Here is a 22,420-nt window from a genome sequence, read left to right on the forward strand (position 1 = left end):
TTGAAAAATAATGTATTTCCTTTTCAGGTAGAGGTTGCAGTCAAAACACAAGTGCTATTTACGAATCACCGCTGCTAATGCACATGGAACAACAACACACTGTGGATTTGAAATTCTGTTTTATTACTGTAATAGAATTAAGATGTGATCTTTTTTTTTCAGACCTCCTCGATGAGAGGCTCTGGCAGGGATTTATGTGCATCCTTCTTCAGTGGCCCCTGCAGGTAAACCAGAGGTCATTGTCAAAACAATGCAATCATTAGGTTAACAGTGGAAAATTTAATCAGATATGTGTGTGTGCCAAACGTTTCTCACCATAAATGCCCTCTTCTCCTGGGCAGTCTGGAAGCGGCCGTGACCAAATTTGGAAGTGGTGTCGATGAACTTGAGCTCGATGGTTTCCTTGGATTTGCGAGATGTGTGTATGAGCAAAGACTAGGGAAGAAAGACACAAAGATGTACACATACAGTACACATCCTGCAATAATGTACTACCAACTGTACTTTAGGAGTAAATTCGACAATATAACTGTGTACTTATATTGCAAGCCACCTGTGAGATCTGGAGTTAGACTTTCGAAATCACACCGTACCTTTCTGAGGGTGAGTACACGTTTCTTGGCGCCGACCACGCAGCCCTTCACCATGACAAAGTCATTATTCACTTCACCATAGTGAGGGAATCCTCCCTACAAGACGGATAAAATTGAGAAATTGAGTGTTTTAAAAAAACTTTGCTATCACTTTCTGTGAAACCCTTTGAGTCAAGTCATTTTGAGAGTTGCTGTGTATCTCTATTTGTTTTGTTTTCTCTTTGTGATCATTATGAGTCTCTTTGTAGTTATTTTGTGTCTTTTTGTGGTTTTATGTCTCTTTGTGGACATTTTATGTCTTTTTTTTTTGGTCATTTTGTGTCTAGTCAATTTTTTGTCTGTAGTTGTTTTATTTCTATTGTTGGTCATTTTGAGTGTCTCTCTGTCATTTTGCATCTCTTTGTGGTTGTTTTATGCCTCTTTGTTGTCATTTTTGTCCTTTTGGTCAGTTTCTGTGTCTTTGTGGTCATTTTGAGTCTTTTCCTAGTCATTATATGTCTCCTCTTAGTCATGTTGTGTTTACTTTCTAGTCATTTCACATCTCTTTGTGGTCATTGTGTGCCTTTTTGGTTATTTTGAGTGCCTCTCTAGTCATTTTGTGTCTCTTTGTGGTTGTTTTGTCCCTTTCCAAAGTCATCGTGAGCCTCTTTGCAGTTATTTTGCATCTCTTTGTAGTTGTTTTGTGTCTCTTTTTGGTCATGTTGAATCTCTTCCTGGTCGGTATGTTTCTCTTTGAGTGACATTTAGGACTGTGCAGTAATCCATCCATGTTGCAGGTCTGGTCATTAGATGTTTACTCATACATCAGTTTGTATGATATCTAACAAATCATTACCCTGTAAACATAACGCTATTTACCCTATTTACATTGTTAGGTTAGGAGTTAACCCTAAACCGGTGCATAGGAACAGCCTCAGTTATTGCATCATAAATATGGGCTTCTTTGAAAGCCTTTCCGTAGTGCATATTATAAAATTAAAAAATATGAGTACCATGGGTGAAATGGTCTTCTGGCTGATGTCGTAGTTAGTGGAGGCATTGTTCCGGATCACTTTTCCATCCTGGATGTGCACACCCCTACCAATGCGGTAGATCTGAGGACATGTGGACATGAGAAGCTCACACATGGACACAAAGCATTATTGTGATAACATTACTCATAATTATTCAATGATAACAGTTGAAGATGAAGTCTTGTGGGTGAAAATGCACTCCTAACCCTCAGCTGACCTTCTTGTTGATCTCAGTGCGGTGGTGGTAGCCCTTCTGACCAGCACGAGCAATAGTGAACGCCACACGGGCCGGATGCCAGGCTCCAATACAGGCCACCTTCCTCAGACCCTTGTGAGTCTTCCTCGGCAGTTTCTTCGTGTGCCAGCGGCTTGTCACACCTGCCAGTATAAAGAGCCAGAGGTAAGTTTAACTTTGAGCACATTTATTTTACAAGTCCAGCTAGTCTGAGCATGTTTCCAGCTAGGGCTGGCACAGTATTAGAGTTTCACTACATGATTAACGCGGCCAAAAGAGTTCACGATAGCAGTATCGAAATGATACATGTGCATTGTGCAATGCATGTATGTGCATGTATATGTAATATACAAAATAAGATTTGTATATTATATATAATAATATACTCAAATACAAAAAGACAACTGATCAATAAGATTAAGATAAATATGCATAATTAATTGATATCTTTGAAATTATATGTGTAGTGACTATATATTTTGTGTATGACAAAAATAAAAGGTAATAGATATTATATTTAGACAAGTTTAGGAAAATTAATTAAAGTATAGATCAGTAAGGATGGTTAATTATAAATCAATGACTTATGGAGAAGTAGTGGTATTACATGAGTTTGTACTACAAAATATTTAAACCAAGTCATCAAGTGTTTGACAATTTTGTTTGGCTTTTTTTCTGTCTTTCTGCTTGTTTGTATGATCATTTATCTTTCTTTTTTATTTGTTCAAAATAAATTTATTTATTTAAAAAAATAAATTTCCAAATCAATATTAAAAAAACAACCCAAATAACTCAAAGTAGAAGTGTAGGGAGGTGGAGAGAGTCTGTAACTGTAATTGTTAAAAATCCAACAAAAAGGAAAATTACCCTTAACAGAAAAATAAAAGCGAAATCGGAAGGAAACATAAATTATTTAAGAGGCCCTGCATTATTTATAGTGTTGTCATATGTATATTGTTAAAGCTATATCAATATTTCACTTTTAAATATTACGATTATCGTCCACACTATTTCATGACACCGCTGATTCCAACCTTTAAAGCCGTGACCCTTAGTGACTCCAATTATGTCAATCATCTCATCCTGGTAGAAGACAGAAGAAACGGGCACAGGCTGCTCCAGGCGCTCCTTCGCCCAGTCCACCTTGTCCGAGATGCTTCCCCCGTTCAGTTGCACCTCCATGATGTGGGCTCTTTTCTGCGCTATGGGCAGCAACCGCATCTGGAAAATGGAAAAGCCCATTAACTCCAAAAATGTAAGCTAGAAAAAGTAGATTTATTATTCAGCACGGGATAATGTTTGAGCTCTTGTTCTGGGTAATCACCAAAGCCCCAATACTAACCACTGTGGACTGTTTGGCTCATTTTACGCGCTTTTCATTCTTCATTTTTTATCATTTTGGCAATGTTCATGCATGTGGTGTAAATTTTGGCAAGACCACGTATTTTTGTTTTATCTTGGAATTTCCAGCTCAGCTACTACAATAAGTCTAAAATACACTGTTAGGCAAATCATTGCATTCATACTGTTAAGTGCAAAAAATGCGCCATTGAAACCCATTTAAACTGCAATTTTTGATCCCACAGCCATAAAAGCATAAAAAAATGTATCATGTTATTTCTGGGTGTCGTTCTTGGGCATTGCCTTAAAATCTGTCATTTTTACTATTTTCCATCTGATGACGTCATTTTTTACTATATTTGGCATACGGAGAAAATAGGTGCTGTTTCCACTAGGTGCACTGTCATAGTCAATGTTGCTGAAAATCACTGAAAAAAAATCTACTTTGTATGTAGACTACAGAAAAAAACAACATTTTTTCCCATCTAAAAACATAGAGGCATCATGACAAAAACTTGGCATTTAAAGGGTTAAAATTCAGAAAATAAATGAATATATGATACTTATGATAGGACTGATGTTGGTTTATAAATTGACTCAATGAAAGTAGAAAATAATAATAATGTATAATATTTGTTCAAGCTTGATTTTTGAAAAGCGCATTTTGTGCGCAGAGCAATACGAGTGCGTGCCATATTGAAGTGATCCCTAAGGGTTAAAAACCATATCTTTTCCCGCCTCTCAAGCTGAAACCTGCACAGAAAAAGATCCTAGCAACACTGTTCAGAGTGGAGATCTTGGCTGATTTTCATATTGTTTGCTGCCAACATAAAGGTTTCCCCTGGCAAAGCCTGGGTGAGCAGCCAGGTTCTGCCCTGCAAATTATTTTTAAACTGCTATTTGAAACGGCACCCTTCAGCGCTCCCCTCGGGCAGAGGGTGGCAGCCAGGGCTGTTTTGCTCCTGGCTTCAGATGGATTTAGGATGTGGCAGCTTTTCTTTCCATTGCATTTGGTCAGGTGGATAACTCTGCTCTGCCCCTTTTGGGATGCATTCAATAGCTGCTAATAATTAGACCGGTGGAGTCTGACTGGCCTACCTGCGAGTGAACAATAACCCTGATCACTGAGCAGTATTTCTTCATCTGAGAGAAATCCTTGTCCAGCTGTTTCTTTCCCGTTTCATCCTGCCACTTCTTACTGTACTTAGTGAAGGCCTTCTTCTTGCTCTTGTGCCTGAAACACAGAAAAGCTCACCGTAAACGCTGTGTCAGTCAGGTAACGCTCAGTTTGTTGCACACACAAAATCACACACCAGTTTTTGTAGAATCTGCGTTTGCACTCGTCGCTGATATGCTCAGCAAAGATGGTTTTGAGGGAGCGCAAGCCACGGATGGTTTTAATGTATCCCACGACCCCCACCACAATGACTGGAGGTGTTTCAATGATGGTAACCGCCTCCACTTCCTCTCGCTTTGCTATTTCTGTGGGACAAACATGGAAAATATTCAATGATGTAGAGCAGAAAATGACATAAATATGCAAAAGAGACAATTTAAGCCCATATTTTAGGCTTTAAGTTTGACCCTACCACATAGCAAAAATCAGTGGTGGACAGTAATGAAGTACATTTACTTAACTACTGTACTTAAGGAAATTTTTGAGTATCTGTTCTTCATTAAGGGTTTTTTATTTTTTGAAAACCTAATATTTTGACTGAAAACTGTCGTACTTTTGACTCGTTACTGGTTTTGAGGTCAGCGGATGATTTTTTTGTCTTTTCTAAAATGTAAACATCCATAAACTGTGATCATGCAGATCTGTGTGTGCTTTCTCTGTCAAAATGGTGTTCCCGTATACCTTAACCTCACGCATGCAGTACTCAGATTGGGCAGCATATTGGTAGAGACCATATACAGTCTGTGGTAGAGACAGGTAGAGAGGAGGGGTTATCAGCAGGAGGCTGTATGTGGGTTATGTGGTGTCAGTAATGGCTACAGCAAAAGATGGAGATGAAGACTCCCCATCAGATCGCCCATAGTCATACCACGTTTGAAGTTTTTTAGATGAAGAATGGTTCGTATCAGTTCAACTGGTTGCTCTGTTTACTGCGCAAAAACGTAATCATGGCCTACAATAATTCACCATCCAACCCGAGAGAGCAGGTTGATGTATTAACTTTTCCCCTTCAAGAAATGAAAATGATAACAGTTGTTGATAAGGGTTGTTTCTGCTTTAACAAAAATGATCTTGCTCTTAATCAAAAAGGTCTTTGTCTGTACGGTCCTTTCCACAATGTTGTCAGACATAATCTGAGCCTGTCAGCTACAAAAACAAGCACACACAGTAGATGTAACTGAGTCCACAAATACCCCAAGTAGTTACATTGCAGCCTGTTTCGCTGATGTCCACTGCAGCACTCTCGCTCAATCCTGAATCAGTTTTTAAAAATTGTTGTTCCCATTAGTCACTAAGACACAAAATAGGGGTCAAGTTGAGAAATGCCCAAGTCCTCCTTTAAATCTGTCGAGAACATATCAGGACCCCATGTAACATCTGACCTTACGAACCTATTATCCTCTCAAACAAACAGCAAGCATCACTCAGAGTTCATGTTTTTTGCTCCACCCTCCCGTGCATCCATGCTGCAGAGAGTCCAGTCATACATACTGAGGCCGGTGCGGTGCACCTCCCTCAGCGTGTGGGTCATGCCAGCCTTGTATCCCAGGTAGGCAGTGAGGTGTACGGGTTTGCTGGGGTCATCTTTCGGCCACGTGCGCACCTTTCCTCTATGCTTCTTGCTTCGTTTGTGGGGCAGGAACCCCATATGTCCATGCCGGGGTGCATGGAACTTGCGGTGAGACTAAAAGGACATAAACCCCACGGAGACATCGTTTCAAGCTTAACACAAAAGTATTAAAATAACTTACAAAAACATCACAAGAACTGTGGTGTTAAATCAAGAGACACTATTCTTCCTGTGCTGCTGTTCCCAAAAACTCTTCAGATTAATCCTCTAATATGAAAAGCTTTCAGAAGTTGTCAAAAAGTGAAACAGGACATGAAAAGAAATCCCTTAATCTTTGAGTGTGTTTGCCTTCCTGTCCAGGTGTTTGTACTCTTTACATTAATTTCTGTCACATTTACAGTGACATAGAAATCCAGCAACAGCCAAATAATAAACAAAACTCAGATGATGGGATGTAGCATAAAAACAAGTCGCCATTTCAGTACTCCACGTGGTCTCCTCAGAGGCAGCCATTACAAGATAACTTTTCAATATGCTTCATCTTCCTTTTATAAACACAGACGGCAAAACAGTGATAAACCACACACACACACACATACACGGAGTTCAAGTCAAAGACACCAGAACAAAACTACAAATAAATGTATCCTTTAAAGTAGAAAAGAACAAAAAGACATGAGGAGCACTGACCATGTCCGCTCACTGTCCAGTCGAGGGGTAAAAAGAGAGAGGGACCAGTGCTGATGTGAGGGTCATACATAAGATGATACAGAGTGTAAGAGCTCTAATTTGGTGTTTGGCCCAGCTGAGGAGCCGTATTCGCTTTCAAACAAGGCAATCTCTGCCAAGTTCTGACAGGAGAAGGTATGAGGAGGGACGGAGGAGGGTAATCTCAGGTCTGAGGTGGTGGGGAGGCTCAGTGGACGGGAAACACATGACCAAGAAAGGGAAAGTTTTCACTGTCGTCATGCCAACATTCACCTGGTGTGCTTTAGGATGGATACAAATTTTTCTTTTCTTTAGGAGGCAGTCATATTTTCACTGAGAATAATTATTATTTGGCAGTTATGGTGTTTTCCTGTAGAGATGGAGGCAAATAAACTATTTTTAAGACAACCAGTGCAACACAACATTAGCATTTTGATGTTTACATTTATACCATGTACATCAGTGTGCTGTGTTATTATAGTTTTGTATTTTAGTTGAGTTTAAGTTAGTATGCAGAGTGAATTTGCTTGATTCAGTTTAGTGTTTATTGTTTAAAAAGTTTTAATTTTAGTTTAGTTTTTATTAGTTTCAGTATATGTTTTTGTTTTTTATTTATAATACACTGGGTTTTTATTGTAGTATTACAATACAAACGCAACACTTTGTAAAGTAAATTGACCAAATTGACCTTGTTACCAATTTCACTAAGACTAAAGATATTTATTGTATTTTAATGTGATTTTAGTCAGTTTGGCAAGCACACAATATCATTTCAATAAGGTTTTTGTTTGTTTGATTGTTGTTGTTTTTTTCCCCCCCGAAAAGCAGACATGATAATGCAAATGGCCATATCTGGAGCCAGTGTTTGGTTTGTCTGCTCCAGGCTACTGTAGAAACATGGCGGTGCAACGTGGACAAGGACCTGCTTCCTGTATACATATAACCAGTTAACAAAAACACAACAATTCTTATTTTTAGTTCATTGTACACTAAAGAAAACATATTTTTTATTTTTTATTTTATTTCTGCCAATATATCCCCCTAAATCCTACACACTGGACCTTTAAATGTTTTTCTTTGTTTTTTTAAAGACAAATATCAGACACTTTTAAGTGCAAGAGGTTGTATTAAGAAATTTACAGCCCTGCATCATTAAAAAAAAAACGTAATAAAAGTTGTAAAACAATATTTCAGTATTTCATATTGATGGGTTTGAACATTTTAATTGTTGTCATATTTTAAAATTAGTATCTTTAAAAATATAAAAGGACAGTTTTTTCAACCAAATCATTTTATGTCAACCCCGCAGCACCACCTGCTGCACGTTCATGGTGCAACAGCTCCACCTGTGACCTTTACCCTTCAAACTTTATGTTTTAAAAACACTATATTCGGACTTGTGTTACGTTTGTCGTTTGTTATAATAATTGTAACGATTAATAGCTCTTTAATAATGAGTGCAAAAAAGCGTATCTAAATAATATTTAAGTTTTGAATTCGTTGACCTCTATTTCGCCATGATGTTGTATCTTCTGCGCATGCGCCTCCTCCTCTAAAGGAGAGCTGCTGAGGTCGAATTGTAGGATTTCTAAAGTCCTTGTCAAAATTAGGCAAAATGCCTTCAGACCATGATAAAGCAGCATATCCGGAGCCTCCTCGGCAGACTCCGGCTGACAACAAACAGACAGCTCTGCCAAACCCGGCTCTGATTCTCACTAAACTCTTTTATTACTCCGTGGACCTGCCTGTCACCACATTTAGAGGTAAGCTAACAGAGCTAACTGTGCTAACAGGCTAGCACAACAACACAGCTATCAAGAGACTTACTGACTGCATTTTTACTCGTTATAACGATAACATCACTGTTGCTTTCTCGCAAAGTATTATACAAACTAAATCGCAAGGCTCTAGTTTGTGGCAGTAATGGATAAAAAGTCAATAAGTCGTGAAACGTTATGCATTGTTTTAGCTAGGTGTTATGCTAGCTAGCGTCATTCATAGACGCTAAATCTCACACACGGCCTGCTTTAGGCTCATCAAACTGCCTTGAAATTAACTATATTTTCGTTATTGAATTCAAGATCAATACAAAAATGCATACAGATACGTAGACAGAAGAACAAAACAAATAAAAAATACACAAATAAGAAATATATAAACTGTAAAGACAGAAACAAACAAACTAAAAAAAAAAATGCCTTCACTTTTGATATTGCAAGGTTGCATTTTATAATTATTTAACACTGTAAAATGTATTTAATGCAAAAAAGAAATGTTGAAATAACTTGACTTTTATATGTTATTAACACGTGTGTTTATAAATATGGTAACTGAATACATTACAGCCTTAGCTAAGATGGTGCTTATTATTATTTTATTGTGAATGTGGAATTTTCCTAAAATGAGGAAGTTTCATGATGCACAATTTGTTATTTTAAATCTTATATTGCTTAGTAAGATAAAATTAGATTACACAGAATTATTTACATTGTTATTATTATATTATAGTATTATTGTTTCTTTTCTAAAAATTTGGCAACGTCAATTCAAACATTTGGTTATAAATACATTGAAAAAATAAGTGTCAAATACTTTTTTTTCAGCCCACAAAAATCACATTTCTAATCAATATTCAGCTTGAATCTTTACAATTCAAGCTTTACTGGATACATCCTGTGTAATATATTGAAGCAAACTTCCTTAAGCTCGTTATACAGCATTTATTAACTATTTTCCCCTCTCCTCCAGATGCTGTTGACAGCATGCGGGCTGGAAACAAGTCCGTCTACTACCACCAGAAGTTCCGCCGTGTTCCTGACCTGACGGAGTGCCAGGAGGGAGATTACCTCTGCTACTATGAGGCCGAGATGCAGTGGAGGAGAGACTAGTGAGTCACATGCAGAGATGCAGTTAAGATTGGATTTATTCAGCATGATGTTCATGTGGATGATAATTAGTAAAATGATTATATACTGCTTACCCAGGGAAATAAAACCTACATATGTTTTTGGATTACTAGCTCTACAAAGCAGCACATGCTCTGCACTCTCAGACATGAGCGCATTATAAGGCAGTTGGCCCCTGAGTACAAACACGAAAGGCCCCTCCACCTCTCCTACAAAGAAACACAAGCTCTGTTTATGCTGCCTTTATATTTTCACACAAACAAGACACATAGATAAATTCCCAGCATTGATGGGCATAATATTTAACACAACAGTGTCAGCTTTGAGTGTGACATTTAACATATGCGCCAGCAGCCCTTTTTTAACAATAACAATGCATAACATGACAATAACAATAATTTGCCATCTCTGTTATATGGCTGCTGATCTTGTCCTCTGCTTGGAGGCTAAAGAGCTCCAGAATCTCAGAGTTTTCTCCAATTTGTGGACATTTTTACGGCCACTGTCTTCTAGCCCATAGACTTGGCAAGACTTGCCATGGTCTGCAATTACGCCTTTTATACAGAAAGGCGATGCAGCATAATGGCCCAATATTCAGGCCTTGAACATTGTAAAAGGTGGTACAGACTATATGGTGGTTTTTCCTCTTTTTTTGCAGTTTTGTGCCTCTTTGTAGTCATTATAAATCTTTTTGTGGTTTTGTGTCTCTGCATTTCCTCTGGATCTTTTGTGGTCATTTGAAGTCTACCTGGTTGATTAAGGTACATGGTAACTTGAGTGACATTTTACAGGTGAAAGCCAGGCTTCCCCCGACTTTTTTGTCTGCTGAACCTGTGCCTGATGGGCCTGTTCAGTAATCCAGCGACACTGTTAGACCCTCAGGCCTTCAGAAGTTATAGCTCCAGTTTGTGGCAGTCGTACATCACCATATACACTCGTCAGCCACTTTATTATTTAACACCTGTTCAACCGCTTGTTAACGCACATATCTCATCAGCCAATCACATGACAGCAACTCAGTGCATGCTGACATGGTCAGAAGGATCTGCTGAAGTTCAAAGCAAGCATCAAAATGGGCAAGTAAGGTGATTTAAGTGACATGAACCTGGTATGAGCAAAGTGTACCTAATAAAGTGGCCATTGCGTGTATATTAGAAGAATAAGCAATTTCTGAATTTTTATCTCATCTTGAGGTCCTGTCTTGTTGATTAGCCTGTGTCAAATCTAGTAATATACACATTTACACACAGGAAACCTTGAAAAAGATAGCGACAGTTGGTTTTGGGACCTCTGGATGAAATATCAAGAAGCAGCTGCGTGTTTCCTGTGCTCTCTAATTGGCTTCTGAAGGCAACAGTATGCAAACACAATGCAAAAAAATATAGGGGGAACTTGGGAAGTCAGAGGAGGCCCCATAGCTCAATTTGGTCCATATTTTAGACAGCTGCGTGCTTCCACATTTGTGGCAACATGATAACACCCCCATGCACAAAAAAGGCCTGACAAGTTTATTTATTTTTCACATTTCAGTAACAAAGGCGATTAAAAATACTCTACTTAAAACATCCAGAACATTGAGATAAAGTGCAAAAAACACCTAATAAAACATTTATTCACAATTAAAAACACTCGCTAAAGACCAAGAAATTAGAAAATAATTACAGGCTAAAACTGAATAAGACAAGTATAATAAAATAAAAGTATCAGTGCAGTGTGAGAAATGGATAATAGTTTGATTAATAATGTTAAAGTTATTGGCTTGTTTTCCCGTTTTGATATGAAATAATCTTGACTGTCCTGCACACAGAGCTTGTGGCTGAATTGTTAAAAATCCCGCCAGCATCTTGTGGAAAGCCTTTCGAGAAGAAGAGTGGAAACTCATAGAGCAGTTTTTTAATGCCCGTAGTTTTGGAAGAAGGTCGCATATAGTTGTTATATTTGTGTGTCCACGGATGTTTGGCTAAGACTTTAATTATAAGACAAAAGTGTGAATGTATGTTTCATGGTTTGAAGACTCTCAGGGGAATTCATTAACCCGTAAACTGGCTGTTGTGTCACTCTCGGCTCTGGAGAAACTGTTGCAGAGCGTCACGCTGTTGGTGTTGTTGTCTTTACCTCTCAGCAAAGTGGACCAGGAGATTGTGAAGATTGTCCAGGAGCGTATGAGGGCCTGCCAGCAGAGAGAAGGACACAGCTACCAGCAGAACTGTGCCAAAGAAATACAGCAGTTCAACGACGTGACCAAGAACTTCATGTCACGCTGTAAGTACGCCGCCACTTGGAGCTTGTTGGTTTAAAAGAACGAAAATGCGGAAAAATTCAGGTGTCCTTCATGTGTTCTGTCACACGGCTGACTTAATACGACAGTGTAGCAAATGCTCTGATAAGCTAAGAGATGATTCATTGTGCTGTTTCGGTCTCTAGATGTATTGTACTGAGGTAGTAATTAATGCAACACATATTATTTGTTGTAAAACTGAAACTGACAAAAATGTATTTGTCACCATTTTTGATCATGAAGTATTAATTTTATTTCTGAAATAAAAATGCAAAAAAAAAAATTAGATGTTTTTTTCAGATTTTATATAAGTTTGAAAAGAATTTTGTAGAAATCATGTTTGGTTTGGGGAAATAGTGATGGACCCTTCACTGACATTTTACAGACTTGATAATTAAAATAATTACTTAATGCTTGCACATATACATGTCTTATTTATTGTCACTTGGCGTCCTTTGCACATGTTAAATCCATGACCTGCCTCTTTCCAGATGGAGACCTGGGAGCGTACGCCAGCGGCAGGAAATGTCTAATGAAGCAAAAAGAGCGGATGATGGCTGCTCAGGCTTAAGAAGAACAGTTCCCTACTATCTGTCCTGTGTAATAATTGTAAAATAAAATGTATGTGATAAATCACGTCTGGTGGTGTCTGTGACTTTAAACGCAGTCGTTTGTGACCGAGCATCCATGGATGACCCGGTGCTGGAAAATTATTCATCAACTGACATGCGGCTCTGGAATTTGGTGCAGCAACTTAATATTCTTAAGTGACTTATGTAACGTGATAATGTGCAATAAGATGTTACCGTTTCTTGAAAACAACCACGCAGAATAAAAGGTGAACAAAAGGTGAATCTTTAATACATTAGCCAATTTATGTCATACAGCCTCAGCAGTAGAATGACAGATACGCTGAGTATTCATCTTTCATATTTAGACACTTGTACTTTTACTTTCTTTAACTATCCACTGGTGTTTGACACTTTAATGTTTTTGAATATCATTATTTTTATCCAAATTTAAGACTGATTTTTGGACAAATCTGTTTTATCCAAGCATTGTAGGCAAGTATAAAGTAATTGTGTGTAGGTATAGTTTAATAAAGTAATAAAGTACATTTTGCCCAAAGGTGGGTTTTAAGATTGTGGACTTTATGACAGAAAACCTTGACTGATTTTGACAAAAAAATTAAATAAAATAGATTAAATAAAATGTGGCAATTAAGACCTCATAAATTAACCCTCTGAAACCTGTATTGACGTTGGTTTTCTTGTGCTGCGTTCAAGCTCCCTTTCACAAGCTATCTTACCCTCTGAAACTTGAGCAAATTGGTGTGATATATTTTGAACATAGAAATTACAGGCAATGACCAACTTGGCAAAAAAATGCCCCCAAAATTGCATGGAATTAGTGAAATGTGAAATGACAATTACTTAAAATTTTGTTCTAAAAGAGAGGGGAAGATTACTAGAAAATTATAGAGGGAAAAAAGGTTTAAAAAAATCAGAAAACATTTATTTATGATTATAATACATTTATATTTGACATATATAAACACCAAAAAATGTTAAAAAATATATATATATATATGTTCAGCACTTTGTTGGGCCATTTTCTTGTTTTGTTTTTTAACCTTTTATTCACTTATTTTCATGGGGTTTTTTTGGCAACGTTTATCACTAATCTTGTGGTTTTTTGGTCCGTGTTATGTTAACTTGCTTGTCGTTTTCTTCCTATATTTTGGTAGAAATAAAATCAATGTACCCAGGTTTCAAAGAGTTAAAATATACCACTACTCAGTAACTTCAGACCTATTGATAATGCATAGGTCGGTGTGGGACAAAGCTGCCGCTAGGGGCAGCAGATCAGAGGTTTAATTTTCTCTTGGAGAAAATCTCGCGATAAAACTTCAATATAAAAGCCGGCGAGACTTCACGTGGGTCTTCTTCCTGTTTAAACGATCACGTAAGTCGGACGTCTGGCCGTTTTTTCCGATCAAAATCCCGCTTTATCTCGCACATCATCTTACCAAAAACACATAAAATACCTAAAAGACTACACATAGATAATTTATCACTACACCATCCTTGTATTAACGAAGAAAAAGTGGCAGAATTTCAGATATCCATAGATATTGAAGGAGAGTCGTCGCCGTTGAATATGGCGGCGATGGTCACTAATGCTCGCTAACTGAAGTGCTCTCTTGCTTGTAGATACAAAAGAAATACTAATTTTGATTTGTGTTTTGCTCGGCAGCAAATGGCGGACGACGCCGGTGGTAGAGGAGGTTTTCGCGGAGGTTTTGGCGCAGGTGGCCGCGGCAGGGGCCGCGGACGCGGCAGAGGCCGTGGCAGGGGCCGCGGTGCCCGGGGCGGCAAGTCCGAGGACAAGGAAGTAAGTTAGAGGCTCTCAAGTATTTAAATGTATATTTAGAAAACTATACCTTCAATATGAAGTGCAGATTTTCACTGGGATGCTCTGTCTTTTGTCAGTGGGTGCCAGTGACCAAACTGGGCCGCCTGGTTAAGGACATGAAGATCAAGTCCCTGGAGGAGATCTACCTGTACTCTCTGCCCATCAAGGTAAGCACCGGGCGAGGATGACCATAGAGAGAGATTGTCAGCTATGCAAATGTTTTGATACTAATTATGGAGTGAGATGCCTCATGCATGCAGAGAAAGTGCATTAGTTGTGATGGTCCTGTCAGTTAAAAGCTCAGTATCATAGTTTGTATCATTGTCGTGGTCAAGTTGATCCATAGCTGTTATAAATCCATATTTCTTGAATTGATTTAAATAAAAAAAATACTGCAATCAATGAATGTTTTTTTTCTACGTAGTGTGATTTTTGATCGTGGCTCAGTTGGTGGTCCTACGTTGCACAGTGGGAGAGGTTCGGGGATGGTTGTCATGGTCTCAGAATCAAAGACAGCCTGGGAAAAAATTTGGGATGATCATCTCACTGTGTGACTGCTGTTACAACCTACATCTACAGACCAACCAATAGAAATGCTGCTTGAAATGACTCACTGATCAGCACAACTCAGCTTAAGATGCTAATAAATATTTGCTTTGAGCAAAATTGGCATACCGAGTTGGCTCTTTTCTGCAGCTGCAACCACATCCTCCTTTCTCCTCCTGTTCATTGATTGTGTATTCAAATTGCATCGATGTGCATGCATTGCGCCATGTTGTATGTGGTATTGTAGTACAACACATTTCTGTTTTTTCCTGCAGGAGTCCGAGATCATCGACTTCTTCCTGGGTTCTGGCCTGAAGGACGAGGTGCTCAAGATCATGCCCGTCCAGAAGCAGACCAGGGCCGGTCAGCGCACCAGGTTCAAGGTGAGTGGCCATTACATTTGTAATAAATGTCTTGTTTTATCCGCAATTGTCTACCCGTTTTGTTTTTCCAGATTTGACATTGTTGCGCATTTGTTCACAGGCCTTTGTTGCCATCGGCGACTACAACGGCCACGTAGGTCTGGGGGTGAAGTGCTCCAAAGAGGTGGCCACAGCCATCCGTGGTGCCATCATCTTGGCCAAGCTGTCCATCGTCCCCGTCAGGAGAGGTTATTGGGGTAACAAAATCGGTAAGCCCCACACCGTGCCCTGCAAGGTGACTGGCCGCTGCGGCTCTGTCCTGGTGCGTCTCATCCCCGCCCCCCGTGGTACTGGCATCGTGTCCGCTCCTGTGCCCAAGAAGCTGCTCATGATGGCCGGTATCGACGACTGCTACACCTCCGCCAGGGGCTGCACCGCCACCCTCGGCAACTTCGGTAAGATTCCTCTTATTGTTAAGTGGCTTAATCTGTGTCGCGTTTTCTCCTTGCTCTGCTCAGCTTCACCTCTGCAGTGGTGTAGTTGTCGTTATCAGGAGGGAAAGTAACGAGTATTGTAATGCACGGCAGAGAGACCGTCATAGTGGTCTCCTCTGTTCCCCGTTTCAGTGCTCTACATCGTTTTTAAAAAGACTGCAGAACCGTCATGTGCTCAGAGCTTCGTCTGAAACCTAACCTGAACTCTACTCATGTTTTTGGTCATCAGCCAAGGCCACCTTTGACGCCATCTCCAAGACTTACAGCTACCTGACCCCTGACCTGTGGAAGGAGACCGTCTTCACAAAGTCTCCCTACCAGGAGTTCACTGACCATCTGGCCAAGACTCACACCAGGGTGTCTGTGGCGAGGGGACAGGCTGTCCAGGCCGCTGCCTCCTAAACTTTTTGTACAGAGAATCGTTGAATAAACGTTCTGAAACAAATAACATCTACGTCTTTGTGTTACTTGTGCTGAAGTCATAAAAGAAAAGGAGTATTTCTTAATATTTAGACGCTTCTTAAGAAACTTCTGCAAAGCCCAGTAATGAAATGACGGGATTGTAGCGCATTAAAACGTGACAACAAGAGGCATAATACAGTACTCAGATTTTCATCAAGGTTTTTGACCCTGAGTCTGACCAAGTAGGGGTGAGTGTGTAAGAATCTGCTTATTGAAGTGTAGTTTTTTAAAATAACATTCATACATTATGCTAAAATATTGACACAGTAACCTCTATTGAAGCTCAAGTGAAATTACATATTGAAAAAAATGAAAAGACAAAATGTGCTCACACAAAATTAACTTTTTATACTCTGCTGTCTAGATGAAGTAACTATGAAGATAATGGATAAAAAAGAAAAGGCAGTTAAGTGTTTGAAACCTTAGCCGTCTGATTTTATTTCTTTCATTAATGTGGAGAGGTCAATAAGCAACTTAACAAAAATCCCAAATTGAGCAACAAATTTGGAAACTTTGTTTCCCAGTGATAGTTTTCTTGATGTCTTCCCCTATTTTTGGATAATTTTCTAATAATCCTCTTTTTAATAAAAAAAAAAAAAGGTCATTCCCTTTTCACCTTTTACTAGTTTCTTGCAGTTAATGCGACTTTTCTTGCCAAAGAGGTCATTTCAAAGCTTTTTGAAAATAGACTTAAATATGACCCACTTGACCCTTTGAAACCTTTAAAAAAAGTATTAAAAAAAATTCTTAAAAATTCTAATCATTTTATAACGTAATAAATCAACTACAGCTACATTAAAATATGTAACTGATCATCATTGCTTAAATATAGTTTTCCTAGACATTTTTCCATAGCTTTTTAAAAACGTTTTTCTAAATCTACTCATTCCTTGCAGTTGGTGAAACATGAATGACCAAGTTACTTGTTTCCCATGTTTTTGAAATAAACCACCAATTTGCACAGAGTTCAAAGGTTTAAATACTTGTGAACAGCATCTGAAAGCAGCTCAATAAAAGTGATGTCACTCCAGGTTTTAAAGGGTTAATAGCTGCCTGTCTGTTGCATCACTTGTAAACACAGATTCAGTCTCCACTCTTCTCATGAATGACAATCACAATGTCAGGGTGAATGTTAAATTATTTATTTACAAAATAGATGAAACTACAGCACAAAATTGTTACAAATTCACTCGTTTTAATCATATACCTACATATTCTAAAAACACAAACCTTCAAAGAATTGAACACATGCAGATAATTTACACGGCAGCAGCCAGCAGCAGTAACTAACTCGTCCCTCAGCAGTTGCTGTTGTTGCTACTTGGAGTCCCAGCGGAGCTGCCGCTGCTCTCTCCAATGTCCTCCTCCTCCACCTCGTGCAGATCGTCCATCACCTCCAGGCTCTCGCAGATCAGCCCTATCTGCCTTTTCATGTGGGCCATGGTGCTCTGCATCCTCCTCATCTTCCTCTGCAGAGCGGTGGCGATGGCCCTGTGGTTCCTCTGTCTGACTTCATACTCCTGCCTCAGTTGCTTGTAGCAGTTGTGTTGAGCCTGGGTACGGTGGGAGAGGATCGTCCCGCAGCCCATGTGGCAGGGTTGGCGCCAGTGTTCGCAGTGGCGTGCATGGGTTTCCAGGTCCCTGCGGAGGAGCTGCGCCCGGCAGCCCTGGTACGGACAGGGGATGAGCTCGTACAGACAGCTCATGCTGTGGCAGTACTGCTCTGAGAGGGAGAAGGTCTCTGCACAACCACGGATCTCATTCTTACACTGTCAGAGGCCAAAAACAGAACAAATCAATAGACGGGTTTTCCACTACAGAGTTATGCAAAAATTGAGTGATATTCTCGAAATGTCGATAAAACACGATGCGAAATGACTGTTTCCACTGAATGATGTTATGCGACTTCTCCTCTTGCGATAACATCTCAAGAAGCATCGCGATGGATCTTTAAAACATTAGCAGGTTTATTTCTATTGCAGCCACCGCACTAACCGTCATTATTTCCAACAATGGAAAGGCAAGGCCCTTATACTTGGGAGCAGCCACATATAGGGGATTTCTTGGAAGTGATAGTTCACGATTTCACAGAGAAATTTTGGATTCAAAACTCCCAGATGATCCACTCAACTTCTGAAGAGTTATGCGACGCAATAACACTTCTTTTAGCGCCTGCTGCATCATGCCCAAGGGAGTCAGTTCCAACTGACAAGCACATAGCTATAACATGATGTGATCTTTAAAAGCGAAAAAAAAAAAAAAGTTTCCATTGCAGTTTTGTAAAATATGGCCTTTTTTTCAAATCGCTTGAAATACCACCGCATGTAAAAAAAAAAAAAATTGTGATAAATGGGATTTTTCTCAAAAATGACATGTTACCATTAAGTGTATTTTATATTTGCAAGTAATCTGTGCAATCTGAGGTTTAATGGAAACCTAGTAACTATAAAAGACATGGCTCACATACACGATGCCTGCAGCATGAAGGTCTTCCAAACTGGAGGTACTGGTAGTTTTAGGCTAGTACATTATGCCAGGGTATGTAAAAATCCTGAAGGTATTATTTTCAGTACCATCAAAACTACAGATTCTTCTCTTTCTAATAAACTGATACGGAGATGCTGCAGCGAAGCGATGTAGTTCACAGGTCGTGCCACCAGAGGTCAGTCTGCACTGGTGGAACGGGCAGCTGAGCTGAGAAAGATGGCAGCTGTGAGGGTTGAAGACAGCGTTACAGGACTAGTAAAAAAGAAGAAATGCCTCTGCACCGGTTTGGGGGTTTTGCCACATCTAACTTTATTTTTTGAAGACTTCCTCCAACTATAAAAGCAGTTTAGTCGCCACATGATTTTATTTAATTGTCTCTATTCAACCCACTGATGTGTCGGCATCTGCCATCGCAGCAAGCGTCATCTGGTCCTCCAGCAATGAGGGTAATTATTTTCTGTCTAATCTATTTATTATTCTACGGACTATAAGTATTTAAACCTATCTAAGTATGTTAACTGCATACTGAAAGAAACATAGCATTAATGTCATACATGCTACAATGACTTATTTCACCAGGAGTGCAGCTTTTATTTGATTTTTAAAAAACATATACCTTAACATACAGAATACCCAAATGAAATGCCTGGGAGGTGTGAAAAAATAGATATTGTCCACATCTAGTTAGTTAACGTTTTTTCGTCAACCAGAGTTAAGTTTACATGTGGTGGAGGAAGTATTCAGATCATTTCCTGAAGTATAAGTAGAAATACTGCAGTATACAAATAAAAATGTAAGTAAAACTATGCAAGTTTTATTGGCAAAATATCAAAAGTATATACACGATGTACTGAAAAATGCTTCCAGTGAGTTTTATACTATCATATATTATAGTCCTGTTATAATAGGCTTGACGCGTGACTGTGTCTTGCATTTTGCTGCAGATTGATCTAACTCTAACTATTGTATGAACTGTTGAGAAGTCAATCTGATCAATAAATGAATTTTACGAATTTTATGAATTTTTAATTTTATGAATTTTTATAGTTACAGATATTCATCATAAAAAGGGCCACAGTCATATTTTTACTGTAACTATTACCACATGAATACGCCCTGTTTAACCAATTCACGAGACAAGATAAGCTCCATGGGTGAAAACCTACAGTGGACCCCTTCACAGACCCCCTCCCCACAGCTTCAAGACTAGATAGTGCAGGGACACTTTTTAGGACATGTCATTATTGGGTGTGAATGCTACAGCCATATATTCTTCTAAGCATAATATTCCTTTTTGTTACTATTGCGCCTTAAACTAACATCAAAACATTCAGCTAAATTATGCCGGCAGCTACAATTATTATTCATAACTTTGATAATTACAGAAATATTCAGTGTTTTAGATGAAACATTCCCCATTCAAATGTATGGACAAAGTGAAATGAAACATTTTTAGGCATTTTTAACTTGTGTACTTGTTTATACTTTTAGTAGAAACTCCAATCAACCTTTAAAATGTTACACATCTTTCATACATTATGGGTATTATTTAACTTAAATTACATATTAACTTTACTTTTGAACCCATTCCCACCGTTCTAATTATTCATACTTCACCTTCAGTGTTAGCTTTTCAGCATCCAGCATTCACACATATCTTCAGACATTGCATTTGCTCCTCCTTTTTCTACCAAAGTATTAATATAACCACTCAGTTACCAAAATGTGAACTGTCATAGTAACAGTGCAACTTTGCATACAATTTGTGTAATTTCCTACCTTGATCTTCATGCGTCCAATAGATTTGCTCAGCTTGAACATGACAAAGATCAAGCTTGGGTTAACCGGCTTCCTGCAGCAAGGACAGGTCTCCTGTCTATAGAGGACAAACAACAGTTAGTCCAGTAATACCAGTCCAATACAGTACAGTTCACACTGCTCTCGTACAGTTGTATTGGTTGGTGATATGTGCAGTACCTCTTCAGCCACTGTAAGATGCATTTCTTGCAGAAGATGTGGTGGCATGCAGCTCTGACTGGACACCTGAGGACCCCCTGGCATATGGTGCAGATCAGATCGTAGTCTGGAGTGTCCACAAACAGCTCCACATCATAGCCCCCGCTCTGTGTTGACACCTCTGGGTCCGCCTGGATATGACCAAATAAATAAAACTTTATTCCTGGTTATCATAGTGTATTGTTATTATTATCCTATATGACTGACTGATTGACTGATTTATTTTATTTTCATGTCATGCACACAATGTGCCCAACTCTGATGGATTTTTAAAACACCAAAATTACAGTTGCAGCAGTCAAATAATTCATTACATTTCATTTAATTACAAAGATTACAGATTATTTTACAACAAAAAAATTGTGCCTTCTTTCCCAAGCTTGAGGGAGGAAATTTGCGACTAAAAAGGTTTCCTTCCTGAAGCACAACTCAAGTTTTTCATATTCAGAGTGCCATTAAACCTGCCGGTCTTCAGATCTAACAGTCATGTTCCTGAATGTAACTGTGCACACAGTGATCTTTGTCCTTTGTTTAAATTATGCTTCATAGGTTTCTACACTGTAACCATCCTTTACACGACAATAAATCTGTAATTGTGGCTTGTACCATATATCAACAGACCATTTTTCTTTATATGCGTGAAACATCTTGCTCCTTATTTCCTGAATATCACAGAGTAATCTGTTCTGGAAAATATATGACAAGTCCTTCAAATAAAATAAATATTTGGACTCCTATTTATCAGGGAGACATTAAATGGTAGAGTTGTGTCAGGTGAAGAGATGTGACCCCGTATGTACCAGCAGGCAGTGGTGTAGTGGAGGGTATAAGCAGGCTTATGGGATGTATACCCACATTATTTTTCTGGCTGTTTACAGTATACCCACCATTCAGCCAAAAAAACATTGAAATACACAGGAAAGTATGCCCACTTCCCCCACTGTAACCACTACACTACTTCCACCAGGTGAGTGTAATCTGTAATACATGACTCCACATAGCTGCCTACAACCCACAGTCCACAGTGTTTTCAACATAAAGGCAACAGATGACAAAACAGAATTGTTCTAGAAAGTCATGACTGATTACATGATAACAAAAAGCAGGTGCAATCATTTAAAACTGTTTTTTTTTTTTCAAACAGACGAGATAGTTATAAAATGCTCATAAACACATGAATTTGGTATCATTTCCTTAATTATATATATATATTTAAATTAAGACAATGTATTTTAAGGGAAAGCAAATATCAGAGTTCATCAGAGATATTAGGCCTAGCGGTTCCCATATTAAGGATATATGTGTAATAACAGCATCCATTAGCAAATGATAATAATAAAAAAAGATCAACAAAAATAAACAAAAGCTGTTGTCTACTCACCATGACAATCTCCTTTCCTCACCGTGTTTCCATTCCCGGCGCTGCTTTACTCCATATCGGCCCACTCACAAGTCACACGCGGAACACACACCCGCGTTATCAATACAACACACACATGAACATTCCTGACAAAACATGAAGGTGGGACCGTTTGCGTGTGTGTGCGCGGACAAGTGAAAACAGTAAATTATGAAAACGAAGGGGAGATAATAGCGCTCATTATAGAGCGCGTCCTTTCCCTGCTGTTCTAGCAGCAAAGCTCCACGCGTCAAACAGGGACTTTTGAGCATGAATAGCTTCAGATGACTCTATTGTTGTGAGCCTGGAGGACTAAATTTGAATTCAAAGTTTACTTAAAAACTCTAGAGATCAAGCAGAATTAATCTGTTTCTGTTTTATAGCCTTCAGTTTCCTCCAAAATGCTGCTTTACAAGCG

At 38.8% G+C, this 22,420-nt stretch overlaps 4 protein-coding genes across 4 annotated transcripts; 2 read left to right on the top strand and 2 right to left on the bottom strand.

Moving 5' to 3' along the window:
• Nucleotides 1-102: 102 nt before the first annotated feature.
• On the bottom strand, nucleotides 103-6,770 carry LOC121956737 (large ribosomal subunit protein uL3-like). Its single transcript, XM_042505109.2, has 10 exons — nucleotides 6,620-6,770; nucleotides 5,851-6,043; nucleotides 4,496-4,664; nucleotides 4,281-4,416; nucleotides 2,876-3,062; nucleotides 1,824-1,984; nucleotides 1,586-1,687; nucleotides 594-689; nucleotides 316-435; nucleotides 103-218 (listed from the first exon to the last, which is right to left on the bottom strand). The coding sequence occupies exons 1-10, from the start codon at nucleotides 6,620-6,622 to the stop codon at nucleotides 159-161; spliced, it is 1,227 nt and encodes a 408-aa protein (XP_042361043.1). The 5' UTR covers nucleotides 6,623-6,770; the 3' UTR covers nucleotides 103-158.
• Nucleotides 6,771-8,170: 1,400 nt separating this feature from the next.
• Nucleotides 8,171-12,457, top strand: ndufb10 (NADH:ubiquinone oxidoreductase subunit B10). Its single transcript, XM_042505101.2, has 4 exons — nucleotides 8,171-8,400; nucleotides 9,386-9,524; nucleotides 11,666-11,805; nucleotides 12,313-12,457. Exons 1-4 carry the CDS (start codon nucleotides 8,253-8,255, stop codon nucleotides 12,390-12,392), a joined length of 507 nt encoding a protein of 168 aa, XP_042361035.1. The 5' UTR covers nucleotides 8,171-8,252; the 3' UTR covers nucleotides 12,393-12,457.
• A 1,202-nt stretch (nucleotides 12,458-13,659) lies between these two features.
• rps2 (ribosomal protein S2) lies at nucleotides 13,660-16,086 on the top strand. Its single transcript, XM_042505181.2, has 6 exons — nucleotides 13,660-13,786; nucleotides 14,078-14,215; nucleotides 14,314-14,403; nucleotides 15,058-15,165; nucleotides 15,266-15,599; nucleotides 15,868-16,086. Exons 2-6 carry the CDS (start codon nucleotides 14,081-14,083, stop codon nucleotides 16,038-16,040), a joined length of 840 nt encoding a protein of 279 aa, XP_042361115.1. The 5' UTR covers nucleotides 13,660-13,786; nucleotides 14,078-14,080; the 3' UTR covers nucleotides 16,041-16,086.
• A 1,146-nt stretch (nucleotides 16,087-17,232) lies between these two features.
• rnf151 (ring finger protein 151) lies at nucleotides 17,233-22,370 on the bottom strand. The gene is made up of 4 exons (XM_088069075.1): nucleotides 21,985-22,370; nucleotides 20,565-20,734; nucleotides 20,367-20,463; nucleotides 17,233-17,869 (listed from the first exon to the last, which is right to left on the bottom strand). The coding sequence occupies exons 1-4, from the start codon at nucleotides 21,985-21,987 to the stop codon at nucleotides 17,399-17,401; spliced, it is 741 nt and encodes a 246-aa protein (XP_087925201.1). The 5' UTR covers nucleotides 21,988-22,370; the 3' UTR covers nucleotides 17,233-17,398.
• Between the last annotated feature and the right edge of the window lie 50 nt (nucleotides 22,371-22,420).

Source organism: Plectropomus leopardus, chromosome 18 (genome assembly GCF_026936395.1).
Source record: "Plectropomus leopardus strain MGB_pleo_1.0 chromosome 18, ASM2693639v1, whole genome shotgun sequence".
Lineage (NCBI taxonomy): Eukaryota > Metazoa > Chordata > Actinopteri > Perciformes > Serranidae > Plectropomus > Plectropomus leopardus.

Bases quoted from the DNA above. Each gene is read 5' to 3' on its own strand.
- LOC121956737 (XM_042505109.2), bottom strand. The intron at 4,665-5,850 runs GTATGTATGACT...TTTGTCCCACAG, and splicing joins GGTGCACCGCACCGGCCTCA to AAATAGCAAAGCGAGAGGAA. The intron at 4,417-4,495 runs GTGTGTGATTTT...TCTGTGTTTCAG, and splicing joins CGCAGATTCTACAAAAACTG to GCACAAGAGCAAGAAGAAGG.
- ndufb10 (XM_042505101.2), top strand. From the start codon at position 8,253: ATGCCTTCAGACCATGATAAAGCAGCATATCCGGAGCCTCCTCGGCAG. The intron at 9,525-11,665 runs GTGAGTCACATG...TTTACCTCTCAG, and splicing joins ATGCAGTGGAGGAGAGACTA to CAAAGTGGACCAGGAGATTG. The intron at 11,806-12,312 runs GTAAGTACGCCG...GCCTCTTTCCAG, and splicing joins CAAGAACTTCATGTCACGCT to ATGGAGACCTGGGAGCGTAC.
- rps2 (XM_042505181.2), top strand. From the start codon at position 14,081: ATGGCGGACGACGCCGGTGGTAGAGGAGGTTTTCGCGGAGGTTTTGGC. The intron at 14,404-15,057 runs GTAAGCACCGGG...TTTTTCCTGCAG, and splicing joins TGTACTCTCTGCCCATCAAG to GAGTCCGAGATCATCGACTT. The intron at 15,166-15,265 runs GTGAGTGGCCAT...ATTTGTTCACAG, and splicing joins GTCAGCGCACCAGGTTCAAG to GCCTTTGTTGCCATCGGCGA.
- rnf151 (XM_088069075.1), bottom strand. The intron at 20,464-20,564 runs GTACTGCACATA...TGTCCTCTATAG, and splicing joins ATCTTACAGTGGCTGAAGAG to ACAGGAGACCTGTCCTTGCT. The intron at 17,870-20,366 runs GTAGGAAATTAC...GGCCTCTGACAG, and splicing joins TTGGACGCATGAAGATCAAG to TGTAAGAATGAGATCCGTGG.